General features: G+C 37.8%; 1 protein-coding gene across 1 annotated transcript in view; it reads left to right on the top strand.

Moving 5' to 3' along the window:
* Nucleotides 1-19307, top strand: part of LOC114067798 (membrane-associated guanylate kinase, WW and PDZ domain-containing protein 2-like) — a gene marked incomplete at its 5' end in the record, with an annotated part of 514387 nt that overhangs the window by 461206 nt on the left and 33874 nt on the right. Inside the window, 4 exons of the mRNA XM_027903479.1 lie at nt 3724-3909; nt 7910-8084; nt 10730-10967; nt 12656-12799. Coding sequence (XP_027759280.1) covers nt 3724-3909; nt 7910-8084; nt 10730-10967; nt 12656-12799 — 743 coding nt within the window. The remainder of the gene's footprint in view (nt 1-3723; nt 3910-7909; nt 8085-10729; nt 10968-12655; nt 12800-19307) is intronic.

The raw sequence follows: 19307 nt of genomic DNA, 5'->3' as shown, positions 1-19307 counted from the left end.
AATTAAATGCCAGGCATCCCAAGACCTGCCATCCCGGGAGAGATCAAATAGCCACTCAGCTCCACACTGTCCCTTGGCTGTGACCAGTGGCAGAGAGGACAGTGCCTACAGTAGCTTCCCCAGACATCTCCTCAGCTTTCACAGCCATTAATTTCTGATTTAATCTGCAGTGATTCACCCCTGTGAATTGGTCTAATGGATTTCTGAAGCCTTTCATTCTGGCCCTCCAGAACATTGCCCCACCCCATCTCTCCCAAGCTGTAGATGGCAAGTTCATGGACACAGCAGACTCACTCATTTAAGCAGAGGCTGTTTTCTGCTTCTTTCTCTAAATATTTGTGAATTCATTGCTATGATTTTTGAGATGAGGATACTGAAACTACCAGTAATACTTTAGGTGCACGCTAGTAACTAACAATAGTTTGTTTCATTTGTTATTGTTTTTCTAACTCTTTAAGACCTATTGACTGTTTCACTGAGTTTATGTTTATAGAGAAATAGGAACACATTTCAAGGTCTCTTGAGTGATAATAGATAATTTAGGGCTCATCTCTGATTAAGGTTAGGCAGGGTTATTTTTTTCCCTGTGTGCATCATCTTGCATTTCTTTTCATGAGATCCTGTCTGCCACTTCAGTGAACCCATTGACAGTTGTACAGCTCTTCCATGCTTGTGGTAGAAGTGACCATTCTGAATGATAAAAATTCTCCATTGTGAAAATTCACAGTTGATTTCTACTTTTGTTCCTTAGCTTTTACGTAGTTAATCTCCTATGGAAATAGTTCCTTCTTATCCCTTCAAAGTAAGTATTTCACCACCAAAGGCTCTTAAAAATTAGGTTTCCTAACATTCTAACATGGTCTTTTTTTTTTTTTTTTTTTTTTAACAACCTGAACATCAGATAATCTGCATCCCTTAGAAGCACTCATGCTTATAAATAAAGCCTTAAATAAATCCTCCCTTCTCAAGAAAACAGCAGGGACCATGGCAGGCAGATACTGTGGCTTAGGAGGACTCTCAGGCAGAGTTCCACTGGGAAGAGAAGCAGAGACCAGAAACTCCTCAGGATATTACTAAGAGGGAAGGACCTTCTCCTCATATTATCTAGAAATGGACATAAACCTGTTTCTGCTGGATTGCTATAAATTTCATTAGTAAGTCACTGGATTTGCCCATAAAACCCTGATAGAACATAACAGCATCACCTTGAATCTGTTAGAGATTTAGAGATTCCGATTCCTTCTGCAAAAGCTTTGCACACCCTACTCTGCAGCAAGATCGTGTGACAACACATGGCACCAGTACGATCTGAGAAGAGGAGCGTTAAATCCTCAAATTCCAAAATGCAGTAGGAAAGGTACCTTGACAGACAAAGCTTTGTTTTGATGGTCACCTGCTGCTGATCCTTTCATAACATGAATACTTAGAGTAGGTACTTTTATCAGGAAGATAAAGACTGTTAGGCTTAAGGGGAAGAAGAAAAGAACATAAAGTTACTTCTCTTTCTCCCTCCCTTCCCTTTTCTCAGGATTTGAATCAGAATTAGACTCTCGTGGCTCTTCCACCTCCAGCTTTGATTTTAGCAGACATCTCAAACATGCAGACATCTGCTCTATTCACTTGTCAGGTACAAGAAGTCCAACAGAAATTGTTCTGGCAAGTTATTAGGATTTCCCAGCCCCCACCCTCCCACGCCCCTCACTACTGAAATTATGTCTCTACTTAAATATTTAGTCTAACAAAAACTATGGCATCTCCGCCATATTTCATGTTCTTTCTTACTACTAAATTTCTTACTTTTTCACATGACAGTCTCATTTTCAGATCTCCACTGATATGTAGTAAAAACATGGCAATTTCAGACAGATCTTTTGTTTCATATACCAGAAACAGACACATTTTAGTGTGAGTTTAAATGAGTCTAGGTGCTGCTTTAAGAACTGATTTGATGCAAAAGGTTTTATGTGGATATAAACTGTTTTAGTGTCAAGTTACTCTTTTACTTGTTTACTCACTCATGTACATGCATGGCAGTTATATGTCTGCATTGAGTGCAAAATAAACACAATTTTTGTAGAAAGTAGGTTTATTCATATTTAGTGTATTTTAAAACATAAAAAGATTTAGACATTGTGACGTAAGTTCAGTGCTTATTTCCTAAACAACAAGACATTTCTGTAAAATAAAACATTTATGTAAAATAATTGTGTTCTGTATTACTAAAGCCATGATTTAATTCATATTCGTGTCTCAACTATAGTGCTAAAGAAGCGTGCAGTTTGATTATGGCTTGCACTTCAGAGTGCTCACTTATACTTCACATATACTTGACTTCAGTTCCCAAAAAATTAATTTTTAACACTGTAAAAACACTTGTATCCATACTAGAAACAAAGGTCACTTTGAGGTATGTGTATTGTGACTTTATATGAGATGTATGATCTGTCTTAGTCACCATCACCTTCAGAGAATGTTGATCAGAGGGCTGAGAAATTTGTTCTGCAGCAATGTATTCTGAACATGTCTCTTGTTAGAACCTTGGTTTATAGGAGCATTATTTCCCCAAAAGTGTTTCAACAATCTTTTCTTTTACTTTTCCAAGTTCTCTGTAGATAATAAAATTTTAAGGATTTATTATTTTTGAAAAATGAAACACAACTGTTTTTAAACACCAGTTGCAGGTGGATGGTGGGGCTGAAGTGCTCTGTGCTAAGTTTGCCAAGGCTGAAGTGTGGGACTGGGGAGGGATGCTCAGACACCATTAGGATATTAATCGAATATATAGTTGTGATGAGCATATTTATGAAAGAAAAGTAGCATGCTCTTTGGGGAACCTAGAGAAAAGAGTCACCCATAGCATATGCATTCAGTTAAAAAACAGAGGATAATAGGAAGAAACACTGGGTGAAAATTCAAGAAGAATGTTTAAAAAGTGGAATGGAAAATGAGGGACAAGACAGAACAAGAACATGGATGAAATAAACAGGTGGAGAACCATAGAGAAGAACAAAAGGAGAAGCAGAGTTGTTCTTTAATGGTTTGAGAAAGGGGTTGAGATGTGATGTAGTACATGTCTGTGTACTCATAGTTATCTATAAATTCAATTCTATGCATATATTATTTCTATCTAGTTAGAAAGCTGCACACCTCAATAAATCTTCTGTATTATTTCTATTTATCAATTAACATATTTGAATGGAGGTGAACAATGTCTTGAACCCTGGGCATTTTCAGTAGTGACATCTATCTGTATATAAAATAAATCAGGTTTGTAGTTCCTCTATTGCAACATACAAATAAAGAAAAGTAAATAAAGAAATTCTGTAAACTAGGAGGTGGGAGGCAATTTATGACCACTACTAATTGTGCAATTTATCCCCTTTCCTCTGTTTTAATGCCTTATTGTTCTCTTGATCTGTTTATGATCTTGTTACGTGCTGGGTTTGCAAAATAGCTGAACTATAAATTTATTTTGGACTTCAGATAAATATATAAATATATACACCACGTATATATACACAACTAGATTCTGAATTTTTAGTGAAAAACGCAACCTTAATGCAAATGACATCTCATAAGAATTTATATCCTTGCACGTTTTTACACAAACCATTTTTCAATTCGTGTTGAACTTTCTTCCAAATGAACTCATTTCCTTTTGCCTGTGAACATCACCATTTTTTTTTCAGCATACGTTAACTGTGACTATTGTTTCTTGTCTAGCTGTGCCCCATAAAATAGGGCGGATAATTGATGGAAGTCCTGCGGATCGCTGTGCAAAACTTAAAGTTGGAGACCGGATCTTAGCTGTGAATGGCCAGTCTATTATTAACATGCCTCATGCAGATATTGTGAAGCTAATTAAAGATGCAGGTCTCAGTGTAACTCTTCGCATCATTCCTCAGGAGGGTAAGTCAATGGCTCTTAAAAACAGGAAGAAAATTTTAAGTAGCCTCCAATTAGCTTAAATTATGTCACTGCTTGAAAGAGCATCTTTTGTTCCACTTCCTCAGCTGTAACGTGCAGCACACCAAAATTATGGGCTTAGAACTATCTCAAATAGGATCTGAATTCTGTAACCTTCCCAGTTATGAATAGGGCATTTAAAGCAAACCTGGAGAAACCTGAGAGATAGAGAGAGATGATGTTAATGTGTTTTGAAAAAACATTCTACAAGACAGCCAAATTTTGACTTTGTTCACTTATATCTTGCTATAAGACAAGCCAAAGTTTGGCAAAGTGATTTACAAGAGACTGCAGTGGCATTTACCAAGCTACCAGCTACCTGTGACAAAGAGTGTGATGTGAAAGAAGAGTTCATATTTGGCAGTTTCCTCTATGAATATCTTGTAGTGATATATCACTATACATGCACAGGGCAGGAAAAAACTGAACCCTAGATTATCTCATTTGGAGGGTGAGGGTAAGGGGACAGGCTCATTATTCTGATCATTACTCCACAGCTAATCAGTGAAGATCTTTTGATGTTGGTTCCATGGGGTTTGGGGCTGATTTCGGGGCTTTTTTTAGTTTAACAATGTGCTACACTGCTGCATGAATTGTACCATATTAATGAGACTGTGGCTTTACATCTCAGCAGCAAATACCAGTACAGCTGGGAATGTCACACATCAAGTAATGGAATTACTTAATGATCCATGGTCCAGTTAGATGACCTTCATCTTCTGCTGCTGCATCCAGCAACAGAATAGGGAAATAGTCTGATATGGTCATGGACTGCAGCTGAGGGAAGGGAACTCATCTACTTTGTTAAATGAATTCAGTGAAGGGAAAAGCACAAACATACAGAAATTCAGAATTCACATCAATTAGCATCTTTATTATTACAGAAGGTCAGCTTTGCAAGCATCTACAAATAAGTGTGATGCTTCATACAGTACATGTGGTTTGTTTAGACCTCTCTGGTATCCACGTTAAATAACATAATTAATGGTTGAGTGTTAGAGATGGATACATTAAATTAGAAAGAAAGCAGAAGTGCATCCGAGTTGCAGTGCTACAGGATGTTCTCAGGTGCTGGTGGTGAGAAATGATCTGTGCCCAAGGCATGGCTTCCCTGTGTGACTGTTTGACACTGAACACCTCATTTGCCTTCTAATATTAGCTTCCCAGCTTATAAAAATTGGAAAAAAATCTAATACCTTTGTAATATACTTTCAGGTGAAAAATACCATATAAATGCAAAGCAGTTTTAGAAGCAGCTCATGATTTGACTATTTCATCCATAGTTGTGAGAGTAATGTAGAAACGAGGGACAACATTTCCAATCTTCCTCTCTGAAACTTGCAATACAAAAGAGACTCACAGATGCAAAATGGACAATTACACCCTTAAGCATAGTAATTACACAGACAAGTATTGCTTATGCCTGCATGAGGGGTGTTTTAAGTGCAAATATGCATGCTTTTTTGACAATTAATCCTAAACTGAAAATGTTTTTAACAAAGAAGCCAAAATTTGTAAAATAATTATGAGCATAAATTAGGTAAGTAGAGAGCCATTAGAAATGTGCAGTCCTAGGGAAAAACTCACATGTTAAGAAGTAAAAAAGAAAATAATTAAAATAGATTGAAATGTAAAACTAGGCAAGATCCAGATCATGTGTAGCTATTGCCATTAGGGGAGCTCTGCCATACCATACAGAAGTCCATTTTGGATGCTTTGCACCACACCGCTCTGGCCTCACTCATTCTGTTGCAAGCAGGAATGAAAAAATGCAATGTGTGCCTTTGCTCTTGCTAATGCAGAACTTCTGCAGTGCTCTGTCCTCTTGTGGCTGGAGTCTCTCTCATTTACACTTCTTAATGTAAAGGTAAATGATGAACAACAGAACTGTGCCAGTGTGTTGGAATAAATATATTTAATATGAGCTCAGTGTCATTCCCTACACCATTCTATCTTTTTGTATTTTATGATGTTTGGAAAGAAGGATTCTGTTTCTCTGTAGTGTTCCTGTGTGAAACCTTGGTCATTTGACGCAGTACAGTGAAATAAAACATCACTTTAAATGATTAGTCAGAATTTATTGAAATTGGTTTTATGGTTTTATGGTTTTACTGTTCACAGTCCCCAAAAATTTAAAAAGACAGGAAACTCTTGATGAGCTCAAAGACAGGAGGAACTAACATAAGGACACAATATTTATAACACAAAAGGTGTTTTGCCTTTTGTGACAAGTCTGTCATCCCGAACAGTGGTGAAAGCACTAAAATTGTTCATTCTCTCACAATGAAAAGTTTTTTCTAAATGGAAAGCATTTCAAATCTCTAGTAGCTGTGCTAAAGCACATGGAGAACAGGAAGGTGATTCAGGACAGCCAGCACAGCTTCACCAAGGGTAAGTCCTGCCTGACCAACCTAGTGTCATTCTACAGTGTTGTCTACATCAGTAGACAACAGTGGACAAGGATGAGCTATGGATCTCATCTATCTGGACTTCTGTAAGGCCTTTGGCATGGTACCCCACAACATCACTCTCTCTAAATTGGAGAGAGATGAATTTGGTGGGTGGACTGTTCGAGGGGTGAAGAATTGGGTGTATGGTCACATCCGAACCCTCTACTTGTCCACAGCTCAGTGTCCTGTTGGAGATTGGTGGTGTCCCTCAGGGTTCCATATTGGGACCAACACTATTTAACATCTTCATCAGTGACATAGAGTGTGGAATAGAGTGCACTCTCAGCAAGTTTGGAGATGACACCAAGCTGAGTGTTTTGATACAGCTGAAGAGCAGGATACCATCCAGAGGGACCTGGACAAGCTTAAGTGGACTCATGGGAATCTCATGCAGTTTAACAAGCAAGTGTGAGGTCCTGTACCTGTGCTGGGGGCAGCCCCCAGTATCAGTACAGGCTAGGGGATGAAGGAATTGAAAGCAGTCCTGTGGGGAAGGACTCGGGTTACTGATGGATGAAAAGCTGGACACGAGCTGGCAATGTGCACTTGCAGCCTGGGAACCAATTGTATTCTAGGCTGCATCACAGGAAGTGCTGCCAGAAGGTCAAGGGAGGTGACTCTGCTCCTCTGCTCCACTCTAGTGAGACCCCACTTTGAGTACTGCATCCAGCTCTGGGGTCCTCTGGACCTGTTGGAACAAGTCCAAAGGAGGGTCGTCGCGATGGTCAAAGGGCTGGAGCATCTTTCCTATAAGGAAAGGCCGAGACAATTGGGATTGTTCAGCCTGGAGAAGAGTAGGTTTCACAGAGACCTTATTGCGGCCTTACAGTACTTAAAGGGGGCTTGTAAGAAAGGCAGGAACAGACTTTATAGCAGGGTCTGTGACCTTAGGACAAGGGATAAGATTTTGAACTAAAAGAGGGTATATTCAGACAGATATAAGAAAGAGATTTTTTTATGATGAGGGTGATGAAACACTGAAACAGGTTTCTCGGAGAGGTTGTAGATGCCCCGTCCTGGCATTCCTGGCAAAATTCAAGGCCAGGTTGGACAGAACTCTGTGCAACCTGGTCTACTTGAAAATGTCCCTGTTCTTTGCAGGGGGTTTGGACTAGATTATCTTTAAGGGTCCTTTCCAACCCAAACTGTTCTATGATTCTATGCTTCTAGGATTCCATGATGAGTATTTCTGTGCTTTAAAAGAAAATGTGAAATGTGGAAAAGTAATTTGCCTTGTTCAGGTGGTTTTTTTAAATAATGAAGGTGTAAACTGGAACTATAGAAGTGACCAGGATTTTAGATCCCACAGATTATGAAAAAGATACCATTAGGTTCAAATGTCTCAAAATCTAATTATGACCCAAGAGAATAAAAGCAACAAAGCACAAATTTGCAGAGGTAGCATGTGAACAAAAATTCTTACTGTCTACCCTTGCCCTTAATTAAATGCTGCACTGTGACAGGTCTTTAATCTCCAGCTTCCCATTACGCAGAGCTGAACAGCCCAGCCTCGGCCCCCAGCTCGGAGAAGCAGAGCCCCATGGCCCAGCAGCACAGCCCCATGGCCCAGCAGAGTCCCCTGGCACAGCAGAGCCCCGTTGCCCAGCACAGCCCCGTCACCCAGCCACCACCTCCACAGCCCCTCCAGCCACAGGGACACGAAAACAGGTTTGTTCATTTTCTTACGTGTCTTTTTTGTTCCCCTCGTATATTAGAGTTTTGGAGTCAGGAAGATATTTTTATAACAGGTTTTGTCTGTGGTGTATCATTTACCAGCCGGTTCTCATGTGTAATTTATGCATATGCATTAGCAAATTTGTCTGTAATGGAAATTAAATGATAAGGGGATAGAAATTTTCTGACCAGCTGTCTATATAAAAAGCTCACTCAGGCTGTGGGATGGTGCAAGTTTGCGTGACCTCCAATCAACACTATTTAGTTTTTGGATTATTTTTTAGCATGTTAAATGAGGCTGATTACACTGACTGTCTTTATGCTAATCTTCAGTAACCAACACACATCATCAAGACCCTCTTCCCCAAATGATGCTGGTTGCAGGATTGTAACTTTTTGCCTCTGAAGATACTTGAGTTCAGTTTTGATTTAGACACTATGCCCTCTAATTCTCCTTGCTTAACAGATGTAGTACTTTCACTTGCCTAAAATTATCTTCTCTCAATTAGTCACACTAGGAAAATTACTTTGCCTGATATTTCATTGAATACTTTTTCCAAAAGTGATCACCTCCTAGAAGACATATATTTCTGACAATCTTCAACACAAAGCTTTCACAAATGCCTCTGCACAGTTGGAAGTCAGAATTAAATATCTGTTAAATTGGGATATTTTCAAATGGGACCAGAAAAATTATATTAATTAAAGTTCCACTGAAAAGTGTAAGCTATAATTGGTCATATCACCATTTACATATTCAGCAAAAATTGCAATGGTTCCACTTGTGCATAAAAGGTTCATTTTCTAAGACACAGCTGTGGTCATATCTTAGGAACCTGCCTAAGGATGGCTCTTATTTCAGAAAAAGGTCCATTATTGCTAGGTCATATAGTATTATTTTTCACCAGATTTTATAAGTTAGATTACTGTTTGTTTCTATAGCCACATATGTTGTTTCTGTACCAAAATACTATAAGATACTTAAAACTCCTAGGAATATTAACTAGTATTTTTACTTCCAGTATTAATAAGGCTCAGTATCATGGTAAGCCTGTTTGTTCTCTGTCTTCTTTTGACAGGATCATGATACTGAGTAAAGAAAGTAAGAGGATTGCATGTACACATGCAGGTCTTATTATAGATGCCACGTACAGGTTTTAAAAGATCACATGGCAACAGGCTATTTTAATCTTCTCAGAGAAGTCAAAGGGCAATAGTTCAGATATTTTTGTGTCTGGTTAGACATTCAGCTTATTAAAACTATTGTGTAAGACAATTTGCCATAATGTTACTGTAACTGTATTAATAATGACATTTTGAAACATATCTGAAACATTTTGAAAAGTTTAGATTTATATTACCTTTTTATACATAAATTAACATAATCAAAACAATGCTCTCTTTTTTCAGAATGCAGTTTCTTTTAATCAATAAGTAGTTTTCAAAATCCCTTCCACAGTCTATATCTGTCTCTGTATCTTCATGTATCCATGTACATACATGGTAACTTGGTTGACCGAAAACTTCCAGTCCATTGTTAAAGCCGTGTTTAACGTGTCTATTTTCTGTATAGCAAATAGGAAAGAATGTAAAAGCATCCACTATGTGAACATTTTTATCAAAATCTTAACCAAGCGACTATTACACAATTACCTTGTTATAAAGGTTCCAGACTTTCTTTGTGCCTCTTAGCCTTACCACATGGCTGAGGAATGGAGGTTTGCAATGAGAAATGTTTTTTGCTTCACCCTGAAGTGTGAAATGCCATTATGTATTGATTTCCACGTGGCAAGTGAAATTCCTAACTGAGTAAATTAAATAACTAGTCACTGTAACTCAGAAGGTCACGTTTTCTTTGAAATTTTAGGACCCAATTCCCTATAACCAGTTACCACTTAAAGCAATATTTTACTTGTTATTAAATTCTTCATTAAACAAATTTATTTTCCTCTCACCCTTTGTTATTTCTGTGAATAACTACTGGTAGGACTTACTACAGACTTTTAGCCAGATAGTATTATAGGGAGTGTAGAAAAATAATAATAATAATGCACACTATCTTAACGGATGTTATATTAAAGAATACCCATCATTAAAAAGATAACAGCTAGGACAAAGAATGTATGATTTTAAAAAGAAAGTCTTTTTTTAACCTTAAGAAGCTCACAATAATAATAGTTTATGTCAGTGAAATGGGCGTAAACCGCACTGATGTTCCATTTATTCTATAAAAATGTTAATTCTGGGGAAAAAAGCATTTTATAAACGTAGTGAATTATTTTGTAGTGAGTATAGTGGGTGTTTTCACATGCAGTTTCACCTTCCAAACAGGCAAGGTAAGTGGGAATCAAGATGTTTTACTGTTCCTGTCCCTTTGAGTCTAATCCTGATCTCACTGATACAAGATGGAAAATTGCACAGTATGACCTGAGGGAAAATTGCTTATGCCCATGTTTCAAAAGCGCTCACTGTTTTTTGATGCCTTGACTGTTTACCCTGGAGAGGTTTGCTTCTCTGTGAAAATTTGTTTTATGCAATTTTGCAGTTAGGCAGGTTGCTTTCCCTTCTCAATATTGCATGCACTGCATATTCCTAATGGTTTACTACTTTCTGAAACCAAGCCATTTTGCCTTGCTCAGTTATAGGTCAGAAGTAAAAGCCAGACAGGATGTGAAACCCGACATCCGGCAACCTCCGTTTACGGACTACAGGCAATCCTCGACGGACTACCGACAGCCTCCACTGGACTACAGGCATCCTCCAGTGATGGATTACCAGCAACCGCCACCTCTGGACTACAGGCAGCCACCTCTGATGGATTACAGGCAGTCTCCTGACACCAGGCAGTACCCTCTGTCAGAGTACAGGCAGCCCCAGGTACAAACCCAAACACTTGGCACACTCCTGAACAGAAGGCATTAGGGTCTATGGGGAGAGGTCATGTATCATAGTGGGGAAGATGACATTAGAGAAGGAAAAGACACATTTGTTAGTTTTACTCCAAGTTACTATTTCTCTGTAGAAGAAGTTACTTCAAAACCATTAAAATTAATGAATAACTGTGTAATCTGTAACATAATGCTACATTTATGATTGTGTGACTATAATGTTAAATAAACACTGTTTTTAAGGTACTGGAGAGTTAAAATAAAAATTCTAACATAAACTGCCTTTGCATAAGCAGAGGAATTTTTTCATTCCTAGGGACAAAATTCAGTCATCAAATAATGGGTGTACTTAGGTCAGACTGCATTTCTACAGGGGTCTTGAAAATTAAGATTTTATCTAATTGGAATAAATAACTAAATGAATGCAAATTCTGACTGATAAAATTACATTTCTGTTGGCAATAATCTGGATGAGTAGAAAATATCTTGTTCAGCTAGGCATGTTCTGACAAATTCGAACAGATAAACTTAGATCAAGAGTTATGGTACCTTGGGCAAGACTCCACTGATGACAAATATTTGTTTACTGAAAGCTATGAAGGTTGAGGATTTAGCTCAAAGTTCAGGCTTTCAAACAAATCCCCCTTTCTCCTTACATAAAGGCAGGACAAACAGAGGTCAAAAAATATTAAACAAGAGAATGTAAACTTCTAGACACTATATGCTGGAACTAATGGTTTCTATGTCCATATTTTCAAAACCAGACACATAAACCATATCAAGAAAAATAGTGAATTTTTCAAATGGGATCCAGAGAACGCTGTGAAAATATTATGCATTTCATTATCTAAATAGCAAATCCCTATCCCCATGTGCATACCCTGTAAGATGCTTCTTAGCATCTCAAGAGATACTTGGACTGGCTGTTTCTCACCATCTCCAGTTCTCTAACTCTAATCACTAGACTACATAACCTTAGCTTGCTCTTTTTTTCTCTCCTGCTCCCACGGTTCTTACACTCTTGGCTGACAATGGATCAGAAGATATACAGGAATTTTCCCCCCCAGATCTCTGCACAGAGGTGGTAGTTTGGGCCCATCAAGGGAAAACTGCAAAGGTGAATCTCAGTCTCTGAAGACACAGAAAGGTCAAAGGGCAAAACTCAAATCTTCTCCTTCCCACCTCCTCCTCAAGGGACACATTCAACCAAAGTGATGAGAGTTGCTGTATTTTGTGACTCCATGCAGTCAAAACCTGCCGATCACATTAAGTTCTTCTTGGAATTTAGGAGACCTCTCCCACTAATTTTTACCTGTGATGATGCTCACACAAGAACTGCCTTCTACCTCTCTTGACAAATCAGCACTTCTGCATAGACATAAACATTTATACCTGGGTGCCATGAAAGTATTGAGGGTGAATATGGAACCCTTCTCAAGAGCTTTTGCACCAGGCAACTGCTGTAAAATACTCTTCCAGGGTGTTTTAGATTTATGCGTTGACAGATTTTGGCCATTTCTGAAAAGACACTTTAGCAAAATGTAAATGCCTGAGATCCCTTTGCTTGTATCAATTGGATCAATGCATTTTTGAAGAGTTGTGTTTTAAAGTTTTCTTGAATATATACCACAATGTTCATATAGTTAATTACCTTTCATTTTGTATTTGTCTGCACAGGACTTCGATTATTTCACCGTTGATTTGGAGAAAGGAGCCAAAGGGTTTGGGTTTAGTATTCGAGGAGGAAGGGAATATAAAATGGATTTGTATGTGTTGAGGTTAGCAGAAGATGGACCAGCAATAAGAAATGGAAGGATGAGGGTGAGTAAAATGCAGTGTAACATTTTTTTGCAATATGTACAGATATGTTTGTTGGTGGGTTCAAAGAGAAAGCAATTTTTTAGTCTCTGATCAGGTTTTAAAGAACTAATGCCAAATACTTTTTGTAATATAAACTCATTCGGTAGGAGTTCAAGAAATTAGCTGATACATAGTGGATCTGTGTAGTTTTCTTGCAGAAAAATGTATTATTTCTACTTGATAATAGCCTTTACTGTGTTATAAATTTTCTCATTATATATTTTCCTTCTTATCTAAGCAACTGAAAAATTTCTGACAAAGTTTGATGTTTCTTGGATAGTAATAGCATAATTAATAATTATGTCTCTAATCACAAAAGCAAATTGACAACTATAGGACATATATTGGATAACTTGGAAACCTAAGACATCATCTGTGTTACTTGTCTAATTTAAGCAAGTTGACTTTGTAGTGTTAGCTAAATTTGCTTATTGATATTACTCAATCTTGTTTGTAGGGATCATGAAAAAAAAAAAAAATGTTCTATGTAGGAAAAATAACCTAATCAAAAATAGATGGCTTTAATCTGTCCAATTGTGATAAAGACGAGGTATAAACTCATCCAAACTTGCTGATACTTTGCAGAGTAGTGAGTACACAAAAAGAAGGACAGAACATAGACAAGTCTACCAAGAGTCAGCATAAATAATTTTTTATGTATCTAATTAGTGCAGGCATGTTCAACCAGTATATAATTATAAAGATGGGCAGTGAAAATTGTGTTCTGTACAGTGGCAACAGCAGATTTTGCAAATATCATGGTTGTTACACATATTCGCTTTCACAGTTCTAACAATTTGATCAAACTGGGTGTCTTACTGAAAGACCACTGTGTTTCTGTATATAACTCGGGAGATTTACTGTGCTTCGAGTCAGTCTTAACTTGACCACTTTGTAGAATTTTAAAATTCAGTTAGTCCTTAGTTGCATCATGGAATGCAAGCCCCTGGCACTGGGAGCTTGCACAAGGTAATGGTGGCACGAGCAACCCCAGTGTTGTGAAAGCCAATGGGGTAGGCAGGCAGGCAGGCAACTGGCAATTGAGAAATACTCCCACAGTATTTTCTGTGTCAAATATAGGTAAATTTGTGCTGCAGATAGAACTTTAACTTAAGAATATCTTCTCTGGTGAGTGCTTCCATTCTTTCCTTTACTGTAGCATTATCATAGTCAGTTGTTCCTAATAAGAAACCATAAGCAAGACGTACAGTAGCACCATAATGTTATTAAAGATGGGGGGTAAATTGTGCTTTTAATAAGCTCTGGAATTGCGTATTTGGAAACATATGGCTGAGAATACAGAACAATAGAAGAAGAATGCCTTTGAAGAGAGTTCATTTCAAATAATAACCTGTATTAGGTAGAAAACTAAGTTATTAAAATATGTGCGTCATTTGAGCAAACTGGTACTAAAGGATAAAATTAGACTATCCACCCTGTAAATAACCAAAATATAAAAAGTGTATAACACAAATAGGGTTGGGTGGTTTTTTTTCAATTACATTAGGAAAAATCCTGTATGTTTTAATGAAAATTGTTCATATACTTTCAAAAATAACGTAGTTTAAAGTTTTTTCATTGCTGTGGCTATAATATATAGCCAAGTGTTATTCTGGCCGGATAGTTGTAACTGGGCTTTTTTCTCTCCTTTAAAAGCATCATTCTTTGGAACCAGTTTTACCCTGCAGCCTTGTCACCAAGCCTTGTCTTTTATTCTCCTGTTTAACAGACGTTTTAACCTGACAAATGGGTTTGGAACTTGCAAGACTTTTATCTTCAGTGACCTGTAACTGATGGACAGTAGAAGCTCAAGAAACAGCTTCTCCAAAACAAAAGTAGAAAAACCCTAAAAATTAATAATTGCTGAAAGCAATAGAGTACACAGGAAGATGAGCAAAGGAAGCAGAGTTCTGAACCTGTCTCTCCTTTCCTAAGTTTACATCACCCATTAAAATGCATGTTCATTTCCCACTTCTTGACTGGGACCATCAACCTGCTTGTTGCATCTTTGTACCTCTGTGTTTCATAGGTGCATCTCCATAGCAAAATGTGGAAAAATCTGTTCAGTTCTTCTTGCTTTATGTGCCATCATCATTAAAGATCAGATTCTCTGATCCTAGGCCTTCAGCACTGGGGATAGCAAAACATACTTTTGTGGTAGGATCTTATCAGGACCACTTACCAGCTAATAGTTCTGGTGACCTACTTGTCTCCATTATTTTTTTGCTTTCTGTTTCCTCCTCCTCCTCCTTCTTTAATTTAACCGAAGCCTTACAGAAAAAACATTGAAGCAGATAACACAAGGTGCAGATCATGCTTATAGAAAAATAATACACAGAAGTCCACTGCCATTCCCACTCATGAAGCAAAGGGGAAAAAAATGCAAAACCAGCTAAGTTGTTGAAATGAAAATTTATATAATTGACATTACCTGTTGAGCATTCAGATGTAATAAGTAAACATATTTAACAAATAACATTTTGTTTTCAATATAGTTATGACCAGCAAAAGTCCTGATAAAGACAAATTCACATTTATATAAAGCTCCCTTATTTTGCAGAAATAAATAAAATAATATAAATTACCTTAAAATAATAGAGCTGTATCTATACTAGTGGGTTTATAGAATGGTTTAATTGAAGCAATGTGATCTTTAACTGAAGACAGCTTCAGATAGGCAAGTCAAAATCTGCATGTTTACTCTGTTAGTGGACACTGCAAAACTACAGCAATGGGATGAGCCCAACAGCTATATTCCAGTTGGACACATGTTAAAAAATCTGAAAGTCTATCAGCACACATTCAAAAGGTTCTGAGGTCTAAATACATGTAAATGTGTTGAGTGTTACAGATGCAGAGTATAAATTTAAAGAAGTAAAAGCTATATGATTATAGCTATAGCTATAACTATGAAATATGTAAATAAAGAACCAGAACGGAACTGTCTCTTGTAAAAGAAAATTGAGTAGATACATTACTGAGTAAGGTAAGCATGAAATAAGTACAATATGCCAATAATAGGAGCAAAAAGAAATTGAACAAAAAGACAATGATGAAACAACATGAAGAAACTGACATCAAAATTGGGGCATCCTTCTGAGAATTTCAGTTTGATCTTCAGGCTTTTATGAACTCCCGTGAGGCTTATGAGCAGCTTAGAGAACAAATTCGTGGAATAAGCCCTGGAAGTGATAGTCTTCCACTGACCCTGCCAAAACTCTCTGGATTTGTAAAAACTGATGAAAGGGGGGAAAAGGTTTCATGAAGTTTGTTATTGCATCACCATTTCCATCATAAGTTCTGGTCTCCCTTCCCATTGGGAATTGCATGCTAGGCACTTTGTGGGTTTTTTGGAAACAAATCCACCAAGAACCATTCCATTTTAGGGTTACAAGATCTAAAATAGTCTTTAATTGCCCTTCATGACAGATGGAGCTTTCTACTTTGATTTTCTGGGGAATTGTTCTGGGAATTAGAAAGGTAGTGAGTAGTGAGGTGATGTCATACAGAGTTCATCAGTCTTACCAGCATATTGCTCTTCTACAAGGATCCCTTTTGTCAACCTACATAGACACTGCAGTTAAAGTTAACAAAGTTCAGCAAGTTATTCCCTTAAAAACAGTTTAAAACATTCACAGGCTTATTACACTGTTCATAGTCATGGCACTTCCATGTGCACTGAGACTTTATTTGGGTCCATAGACTCTGCAGAAAGTCCAAGCATGCATCCTAGCTGAACCTGGATTCATCTATCATTAGATATGGAAAGGAAATGCCCATCAAAGGACACATAAATCTACAGGAAAAAGTGCTTCTTCATATATGTCCTCTGCCTGCATGGCTGGTAAATTGTTCTCAAGCAGTGTTGGAGAGCCACAGCCATAACTGTGTAGCTTCATATAAAATCATATGTCAGGAGGTCGTATACCACAATTAACTTTGGCAAGATTTTACTGCAGTTCATGAATGAGACATATGGAGATTGCTCGTAGAAGACTGCTGTAAGGGAGAACCTCATCACTACACTGGAAGTAAATACAGACCCCTCTTAATTCTGACAGCTGCGCAGATAGGAAGCTCCAATAGTGAATTCTGAAAAGTCTACCTATGTCTGTGCTCCATAAGACAAGAATGTATTATAAGAACCACAAAAAACATTTGGAGAATTACTAGTGTCTTTTGTATCTTATCCTGAACTGGCAGAGGCCTGAGCACATCAGGATTCCATTTCTCAAGCAAACCTAACATCAGGGGAAAAAAATTGGGAATAGCTGGTGATGGCAATATTAAGTGAAGTTGCAAGGCCTAGTCTCAGAGTAGGGCAAGAATGTGCCACACACACTCTCAGTCACAGTCATTCTGAGTTGAATCGGTCACCAGAGACAAGGGGCACAACACAGGCAACGTGGAGCACAGTCCCCACAGCCTTTGAAGATTTAGACACTACTGGCAACAGTTTTACAGGTCAATTTAGATAAGGCTCATGATAACTCTTTTTTTTTTCCTCATATTGAGCAGAGCTCTACTTGCAGATCTTTATCGCTTCCTGTCTTATAGATGGGGAACTACTGACTGCTCTCAGGAGAATTGTTAAGCATGGTCATAGTGTTTGTTGGACATAAGATTTAATCAACAGATCTCTTATTGCCTTGAATGATATCTCCTGCAGCCAGCATGTTTTTTGAAACCAGTGTCAAACAAAGAGCCTGTGGCTGAGGGCTGCAAAGCTACAGAGTAAAGTGAAATTCTTGAAGAATAAGGGAGAAATGTGCTTTTTTGTACACAGTGTGCATCTGTGTCATTTTGTCACTTTGTGAGTTACATCCTTTTTTTCACATCTTCCACAAAAGTCATACATCTCATCTCTGACATTTCTGGTTTCACTGTCTTGTCAGCTCATTTTTCTCAATCCACATACACCAGTTAGCCCTATCTCCAGTTTCTTCATATCTCCTTATGCTACATTATTTTTCTGTTGCAGATTTTTCTTGTATACCTGCAGAAGAGTCATCTGAAATATAAGCACAGCAGAATTTTATATCTATCATAGTTTGTAGTCCTGCTTTGACTCTTCAATCTTTTTTCCTGTTTGTTGCTTTTCCTATGGTCTGGATCCTTCTTTTTGTTTCAGTTGTACACAGTTGGAGATAAAAACAGGCACAAGGGACAAGAAGCTCCTACAGTGTCAAGTATGAGCTTCTGTGTTGTTACATAGGAATCTGTGTGGCCTTGCTTGGTCTGTTCCATGTTGCCAAATAAACAGCAGAGTGATGCTCACAACAGTAACCAACCTGTGCTATGGACATGTTTGTGACATTCTGCAAACTAGTAGAATGTATTTCATAATTTCCCTTAATAATAGAATTCACACCTACCTTATTTGTGGTTATTCAGAAACCTTCACCCACCTATACTAAGAATTATTCCTACCAAAAAGGGAGAAATCAGTATTCAAGAGCCAAGGTTAAAAAAAATGCAGGCAGACAAGAGGGAGTATGTCTCTTACTTATAATGAAACAGAACTTAAGTTTCAAGTCATGGAGGATATAAGTATTGCATTTGAAAAACTGTTGTCAAAATCCTTGTATCAGCATTCAACAGCATTCAAAACTGACATTTTCCTCTTTGTATGTGTCCTAAATCAGGTTTGCAATGAGAGGGACAGAGCACCTATGAAACTCATAACCTGATATTAAAGGCCTCTCATGCCATAGGAGACATAATTTTAAGTCCCAGGCTTCTAAGCAGTAGGGTGCCATGTAACAGCTAGCTGTTGCTAACTTATGTCTCCCAGAATAAATTAATTAGCATTAAGGCTCCTCAGGCTTCTCAAAGGAGTAGGTAGTATGTGGGCATCCAGGTTCTGTAAATGCTGTATAACAGTGGAGTTTAACAAGGGAATCTAAACCTGTCTCCCCGAAGCATGACACTCCCAAACATCTTAAGTCAGGCACAAAAATCACTTGAGTTTCTTCTGGGTTCAGTGGGCAGATAGTCAGAGATGAGTTATGTCCCTACAGCATTGTAATGTCTTTTATACAACACAAACCAGAATTCTCTCTTTTGTTTTCATCATGGGGTTCTTTTCCATTTCAGCTTTCTTGATTACTTGTTGTTGCACACATTTATTTTGGTGTTCATCTAGTCATTTTATCACTGTATCTGTTTTTAGCAGTCCTTGATTTAGAGGTTTTTAAAAGATCTGTCTTCTGTTTCCACCAGTTAAGGAATCATTCTGTGTCTGAGCTGTCTAATACAGCTTCCATAGACTCTTCTTTAAAATCCATGTCAACATGTATAAAGTATCCCCACTGTTTTTTAAATGTTTTGGGGGGTTTTTTGTAGATGTTGTCTTGCATCTCAGAGAAGACAAAATCCAAGCAGAAGTGGCTGGGATGCCACATACTGGTTTGTGAGATTCCCATTGCATGGCCAAATTTTGTACCAGAAACCACATTCAGTTCCTGTA

The sequence above is a fragment of the Empidonax traillii genome, unplaced genomic scaffold (genome assembly GCF_003031625.1).
Source record: "Empidonax traillii isolate 1590-97213 ecotype Southwest subspecies unplaced genomic scaffold, ASM303162v1 scaffold968:size590757, whole genome shotgun sequence".
Lineage (NCBI taxonomy): Eukaryota > Metazoa > Chordata > Aves > Passeriformes > Tyrannidae > Empidonax > Empidonax traillii.
This window is presented reverse-complemented; position numbering and strand designations above follow the sequence as displayed.